This window comes from Corticium candelabrum, chromosome 2, assembly GCF_963422355.1.
Source record: "Corticium candelabrum chromosome 2, ooCorCand1.1, whole genome shotgun sequence".
Lineage (NCBI taxonomy): Eukaryota > Metazoa > Porifera > Homoscleromorpha > Homosclerophorida > Plakinidae > Corticium > Corticium candelabrum.
Genome location: NC_085086.1, coordinates 7,484,333 through 7,491,832, shown reverse-complemented (window position 1 = coordinate 7,491,832; position 7,500 = coordinate 7,484,333). Strand labels below are relative to the sequence as shown.

At 46.8% G+C, this 7,500-nt stretch overlaps 2 protein-coding genes across 2 annotated transcripts; one reads left to right on the top strand and one right to left on the bottom strand.

Annotated features, from left to right (window-relative positions):
• The first annotated feature begins 1,533 nt into the window (after positions 1–1,533).
• On the top strand, positions 1,534–2,979 carry LOC134176431 (follicle-stimulating hormone receptor-like). The gene has a single exon (XM_062643102.1). It carries the CDS (start codon positions 1,534–1,536, stop codon positions 2,977–2,979), a length of 1,446 nt encoding a protein of 481 aa, XP_062499086.1.
• A 358-nt stretch (positions 2,980–3,337) lies between these two features.
• LOC134176430 (lutropin-choriogonadotropic hormone receptor-like) lies at positions 3,338–7,218 on the bottom strand. Its single transcript, XM_062643100.1, has 4 exons — positions 7,205–7,218; positions 6,401–6,472; positions 5,712–5,780; positions 3,338–5,450 (listed from the first exon to the last, which is right to left on the bottom strand). The coding sequence occupies exons 1-4, from the start codon at positions 7,216–7,218 to the stop codon at positions 3,650–3,652; spliced, it is 1,956 nt and encodes a 651-aa protein (XP_062499084.1). The 3' UTR covers positions 3,338–3,649.
• Positions 7,219–7,500: the final 282 nt, after the last annotated feature.

Sequence of the window (7,500 nt, the reverse complement as noted above, 5' to 3'; positions counted from 1 at the left end):
GCCGCACAATCATTAGTCCTCTTACGTTGACTTCTAACTCCGTTATCGCAGAATTTGTGCCACTGAGATCTATCATGTGCTAGACAATACTAATGATTCCAAATTCCAGCCAGTGGCTCGTAGATCAGAGGTTATTCCATCTCGCCACCTCTTCTTGGTCCGTGTCATAGTATCTTCTTTTCCAGCTCTCAAACAATAGCATGTTTCCTCTCCCATTCCGTCAGGGTGTCCAAACCATCTTAGACGGCACTCCATCACTAAGTCTTCAAGTGGCTCTTCCCTAGATACCAAACTCACAAGCAAGTTGTTTAGAAGTAATTCTATCTTTCGATTGTTTGTATTTTGTCACTCCTAGTATAGTTGTTACGAACAGATTGTGAAGGAAGTCGGCCGCTTTATACACGAGGCTTTGATAGTCCACGTCTCTGCTCCATATAGCAAAAGCGACAAAACCACAGAGCTATAGACAGCCCATTTTGTTGACACTGATAAGTTAGACTTCACACACACGCACACAAACACACACACACACACACACACACACACACACACACACACGCACACACACACACACACACACACACACACACACACACACACACGCACACACACACACACACACACACACACACACACACACACACACACAGAAAATGGCAAATGGATAAGGGGCTGCTGTTAAACGTTATTGGCCCCTACCAGATAGTTGAGTTCCTGTGCACTAAGCAGAAGCTATGGGCCATGCTAAGCAATCTCTTTGAGCCTGGCCAGGTGCTCGCAGGATTACCGACTGCGACGCCATCTGTGTTGTGGGCACCCGAATTCCCACCCGGACCCGAGTGGCTGATGGACTTTGTCGCAGTTGGTGACCTTTGCCGTGCAAGTCAAAGACCAAGTACTCATTTATACTCATGAGTAGAGAGAGGCAATTGTGCGTACGTTTCTTGCCAAATGAAATTATGACATAGCTCGCCATCACTGTGACTTGAACCTGCAACTCTGCAAGGTCCCGAATGTATTCACTCGATAGGATGACTCTCCAACTAAATGAGCTATCGTAGCACACACACACACACACACACACACACACACACACACACACACACACACACACACACACACACACACACGCGCGCGCGCGTATTAGCTGTTCTTGATTGCGTTTGTGTATATAGCGACGTTACAAAGACATCCCTAACATCTCTTTCAAAATACGGCGTCGAGAAGCTCAAAGAGCTAAGAGCGACAGGTGTGCACACCCTCAAATCAATACCGTCCAATTTACCCTACATACAAAAGCTTTCAGTTTTTTACCAGAGCCAATGCTGTGCCTACAAGGACGCAACTTACCAGACAGACATTGAATTGATACCAACATGCGGTCCAACAGGACCATCGGAGATTGACGCGTTCCAAGAGATAAAAAAGCAGCGGAGCAAAACGGCACAACAGTCTGGACTTTGCACGGAGCTGTCGATATGCCATATTCCGGGCTATTTTCTTCGTTGCCTGCCAGGAGTTGGTCATGAGATTATGGGACATTTTATTCCCAGCTGCTCCGACTTCGAAAATTCGTCAGCGACGCCGCCTCTCGTGCCTCTTCCGACTCTCGACGGGACGCAACCGACGACGAACCTGACGGCAACGTCTCCGTCTGCCTTCAAGACGGTCTGTTATCCCCCACCAAACGATTTCAACTCTTGCGAGGACGTCATGGGCAATTGGCTCCTCCGGATTCTCATCTGGGTCGTCGTCGTCGTCAACATCTGCGGCAACTTGACGGTCGTCTCTGTGTTCATGGCGAACCGCAAACGATTCAACGCCGTCAAACTGATTCTCTGCAATATGGCGTTCGCCGACTTGTGCATGAGCGTCTACCTCATGACGTTGGCAATAGTCGACGCGAAGACGTATGGGGAATACGTCGATCACGCAATCGAGTGGAAGACGAACGGCGGATGCGAAGCGATCGGCTTCGTTTCCGTCTTCTCGAGCATCTTGTCGCTCTACAGTCTCACCGTCTTGACGATGGAGCGATTCTATACAATCCATTTTGCAATGTACGGTCGGAAGTTGGGACTCAAACAAGCGGGCGTCGTAGTTGCAATCGGTTGGGTTTACGCCTTGATTATGGCGACTCTCCCGCTCGTCGGGGTCTCCGACTACACGTCGACGGCGATTTGTCTTCCGTTTGATCTCGAAAACGGCGGACGGGCTTACATCATATTCGGACTGAGCGTCCATCTGTTGGCTTTCTGCATCATTGCTGGCGTGTACGTCTTCATCTTTTGCCGCATCACCGATCACGTGACGTTGACGGGCAAGGGCAACTCGACGGTTTTGTTCAAGATGTCGCTTCTTGTGGCCGTCGACTTTTGCTGCTGGATGCCGATCATAGTGACAGGTATCATATCGGCGGCAACCGATGAAGTATCCGTGTCCCTCGTGGCAGCCAAATACATGATGGTCTTTATATATCCGCTCAACTCGTGCGCTAACCCATTTCTCTACGCCATCTTTACAAAACCGTTCAAACGCGATTTCTTCGAGTTCTGGTACCGTTTCGGCTACTTCGAAAGTCAGTACTTTAGATATTCGCGCTCGAAAACCGTTAGAGGTACCAGTCGGTCAACACAGCTGCAGACAATAACAGGTCATTCGTTGGGGAGCATGAACATGCAGTTGGTCGCCATTGCTCCCAATGGTAGCAACGTGGATGCGAGTGTCACTTCGCTGGACAGTACCCTACAGAACGTTGTAACAGAGACGTGCGACGACGTCGAGAGTGTGTCGAAAACCAAACGCAAAAGAAAAAGTTCTGGGAACTTCGGAAACGACGCGACGGACAAAGACGAGGAGGAAAAGCTAGAGAACACAGAAACGGAAGTAGTTGTTGATCTCGATTTCGATATGTTAACAATCGCTGGACAGTTGGTGATCAGAAACGAAGCTTTCGACCGAAACACAGAGGCAAAATAAAATCTGTTACAAAATGTGACTAGCGCGCGTTAGTAAGTATTATTGGTGTGACCAATTTGACTACGAATACTGTAGAATGCATAGGGTAGACACTGACATGTATGTACAGTGTATTCAGTGTTTTTAATGCTTTCTACGGCAAGTGTAAACGCGCATTAATTGCCATTGATTGTTTGTTTGTGTGTGTGTGTGTGTGTGTGTGTGTGTGTGTGTGTGTGTGTGTGTGTGTGTGTGTGTGTGTGTGTGTGTAATATGTAGAAAAAATTTTCGAGTCAATACTAACAGATTATCCTTGATGGCTGACCAAATCAGATCAAGCGTTTTCTAGCTGCTCCATTGGACACGCTATACACTAGAGTTTCTCAGTCCACTCAAAATACAAACTTTAATACGAAGAGCAATTAATTAATGGACATGTACACAATAGCTAAAAAGGTGTCCACGCAAAGTGCCAAAGACTACTAATAAAATACGGAAATGACACTGACCATGCAATGTCTACGCAACTGTTTTCCTAACACTATTGCATTTGCGAATTTGTCTCAAATCTAAGTTGGTCCTACCAACAGAAGATATTGACATTCACCAGCAGCGTGCGCTAAACTCAACTCAACAGAACGTAATGACATTTACTAGTAGCCTGCGCTAAACGCTGACACCGCAATCGATTCTATCGGTCGAGAGCGTCGACTAACGGCTCAACGCTCGTGCGTTTACCAAAATCCACATCGACAACCACCTCCTGTCTCTCCGCCACTCTTTCTACCTCGTTACCCTCCGACGCACGATCCTCGAAGTTCACCGACTTTTTCCTTTCGACTACGCTCCTTCCGACGTCGAAACCGCCGTTTGCCGCGTCCGTTACGTTCAGCGACGTCGACGCTCCACAGTCGGGCGACGCAACGCTTGCCTCCGCGTTCGTACCGTTCGGCGCGATGGCGACCAACGAGATATTCGTGCTCATGGATGAGCGCGACATCTGACTGTGAATCGTGCGCCGCTGCGTCGAATGTCGGACGGACGTCGGACGCAGATATTTAAAGTACTGATCCTCGAAGTAGCCGAAACGGTACCAGAACTCGAAGAAATCGCGTTTAAACGGTTTTGTAAAGATGGCGTAGAGAAATGGGTTTGCGCACGAGTTGAGCGGATATATAAAGACCATCATGTATTTGGCCGCCAGGAGGGACACGGATACTTCATCGGTAGCCGCCGATATGATACCCGTCACTATGATCGGCATCCAGCAGCAAAAGTCGACGGCGACGAGAAGCGACATCTTGAACAAAACCGTCGAGTCGCCCTTGCCCGTCAACGTCACGTGATCGGTGATGCTGCAAAAGATGAAGACATACACGCAAGCGATGATGCAGAATGCCAACAGATGGACGCTCAGTCCGAATATGATGTAAGCCCGTCCGCCGTTTTCGAGATCAAATGGAAGACAAATCGCCGTCAACGTGTAGTCGGAGACCCCGACGAGCGGGAGAGTCGCCATAATCAAGGCGTAAACCCAACCGATTGCGAGAATAACGCCCGCTTGTTTGAGTCCCAATTTGCGACCGTACATTGCAAAATGGATTGTATAGAATCGCTCCATCGTCAGTGCGGTGAGACTGTAGAGCGACAGGATGCTCGAGAAGACGGAAACGAAGCCGATCGCTTCGCATCCGCCGTTCGTCTTCCACTCGATTGCGTAATCGACGTATTCTCCGTACGTCTTCGCGTCAACGATTGCCAACGTTATGAGGTAGACGCTCATGCACAAGTCGGCGAACGCCATATTGCAGAGAATCAGTTTGACGGCGTTGAATCGTTTGCGGTTCACCAAGAACACAGAGACGACCGTCAAGTTGCCGCAGATGTTGACGACGACGACGAGCCAGACGAGAATCCGGAGGAGCCAATTGCCCATGACGTCCTCGCACGAGTTGAAATCGTTCGGTGGGGGATAACAGACCGTCTTCAAGGCGGACGGATACGTTGCCGTCAGGTTCGTCGTCGTTTGCATCCCGTCGAGAGTCGGAAGAAGCACGAGAGGCGGCGTCGCTGACGAATTTTCGAAATCGGAGCAGGGGGGAATGAAATGTCCCAGCAACACCTGACCATTGTCTGAATCCAGACAACGAGGAAAATAGCCCCGCTTTACAGGGATTTCGCATGGCGGGTCTTCCGTACAGTGTCCGGACTGTTGAGCCGTTTCGCTCCGCTGCTTTTTGATCACATCGTATGCGTCGACCTCCGACGGCTCTGTCGGACCGCATGTTGGTAGAAATCCAAATCTTGTCAGATAGGTTGCGTCTCTGTAGGCACAGCACTGACTCTGGTAGAAGACGGAAAGTTTCCGGAGGTAGGGGAGGTGGGATTTGGATGGAATAGATTTGAGCGTACGCACTCCCGCTGCTCTCAACTCTTCAAGATTTTCGACGCCGTATTTAGGAAGAGATGCAAGGGATGTCTCCGTGACATCGCTACACAAACGTACACAACAGTGTGTTTGATACAATCTGTCAGTAACGTGTGTGTGGTGTGTGTGTCGTGTGTGTGTGTGTGTGTGTGTGTGTGTGTGTGTGTGTGTGTGTGTGTGTGTGTGTGTGTGTGGTGTGTGCGTGCGTGCGTGCGTGCGTGCGTGCGTGCGTGCGTGTGTGTGTGTCTTCCTTCTGCTTTTCCATTCTTCATGCATACAGTACACCAATGTCCAAAAGTCATCATGAGTAAACCAAATAACTTACAGCAGCTCAATTCTAGTGCCAGCTAATCCAAACTTCTCAATGGTACTCAACGGATTGTGGTGGAGAAACCTAATAGAAATACTGGTAATAGACTTAATTTGTAATAATAAAACAAATACTAGTAATAAAGTTTACTCTTCAATATGCAATTAATCAGTACAGATTGATCGGTAAAAACTGAAATCCACACATAATTTTGAAACATCAGACGTAACATGGTCTCAATGATTCAACCAGTTTACATACCACACAACTTGTTGTAAGACCAGCCTAGTTGAAGCTCAGTTGTCTACTGTGCTAGACATAGAAACTTACGTGTGAACCGAAGTACATGTACTAGGCACTAGATTGAATGCTTTGACAAGACCATCTAAATATCTAGATGTCAGAATAAGTATTTTTTCCAGAATACCAATAGCAAAAATAACTAACATTGTAGCACTTAATTAATTATTAGTGCTAAACGGTAATAATAAAAATTATATAATTGTATTGTTGATATCAATGGGGTTCCAAAATGTTTGAGCAAACTAAATTACACAGCTGGAATTTGTAAACGTTTCTGAGTGGCCTAGAAACAATAAACCCAATTGTAAAATATACACATACAACACAACATATTTTAACACTGAGTGTGCAATAGAGTATGTGCAACTAAAGTGAGGAAGTCGTAGACAAATTTATCTTACAGTCTGGTTAGCTTGCAAGCGTCCACGAATGTGAAGTCCTCAATATGAGAAATCTCGTTATCCTTCAGGTCCCTAAGACAAGAAATGGTCAATTGCCCACAATAGAATGAGCGAAAGTCAAGTAAATCAATAAGCAAAGTAACGGATTTGAGGGAAAACTACACACAGATGCACACAAACACAAAGACACACAGACACACATACACATAGACAGACAGACATGTACAGAGAAGCAGAAAGATAGACAGACAGACTGACATACAGACAAACAGACAGATAGGCAAACCGACCAAGCGACAGACTGACAGACAGACATGTACGAAGTCGCAGAGAGACAAAAGACAAACAAACAGACAGACAGACAGACAGACAGGCAGGCAGGCAGGCAGGCAGGCAGGCAGGCAGGCAGGCAGGCAAACAGGCAAACAGACAGACAGATGGACATGTATATTAGCTATTGCTTTGGTGCCATGTATTGACAGACAGACAGGCAGACAGACAGACGGACAGACAGACCAACCAACAGACAACCAAACAGACAACCAGACAGACAGACAGACAACCAGACAGAGAGACAGACAACCAGACAGACAGACAGACAAACAGACAGACATGTACAAAGACACATAGAGACAGACAGAGAGACAAACCGACAGAGAGACACACAGACACACAGACATACAGACACACGGACAGACAGTGAATCAACAAAAGCTTTTGATGCGTCACGGAAAGAGCAAACAAAATCTGAAAAATACAGTATGGAACGTCTTCCCGGTAAAGAGGCTGTAAGATTGGTTCAACTTGTTCTTGACCATTTTGGACATTAGGGTCAACCAGCAGAAAACTATATACATCAGTTGTCAATAAGGTCAACAGACGAGCACGCTAAGAACAATAGTTCTCAGTTCAAGACTTACTGTAGAGAACGTTTATCGATTCAATTGCAAAAGTAGATTGTATATACTTTCCGGTATATTGTATATACCAGAAAGTAGAGGGACTTGCATGTTAGTTAGACATAACAGTCTTCCAGGTCCTTTAGGCCTTGGAAATATGTTAAGAAAATGTATTAGACTTTGAGAACCCTATAGCGATCA

Bases quoted from the DNA above. Each gene is read 5' to 3' on its own strand.
- LOC134176431 (XM_062643102.1), top strand. From the start codon at position 1,534: ATGGGACATTTTATTCCCAGCTGCTCCGACTTCGAAAATTCGTCAGCG.
- LOC134176430 (XM_062643100.1), bottom strand. The intron at 5,781-6,400 runs GTAAGATAAATT...TATTTCTATTAG, and splicing joins GCTTGCAAGCTAACCAGACT to GTTTCTCCACCACAATCCGT. The intron at 5,451-5,711 runs GTAAGTTATTTG...ACGTTTGTGTAG, and splicing joins GGCACTAGAATTGAGCTGCT to CGATGTCACGGAGACATCCC.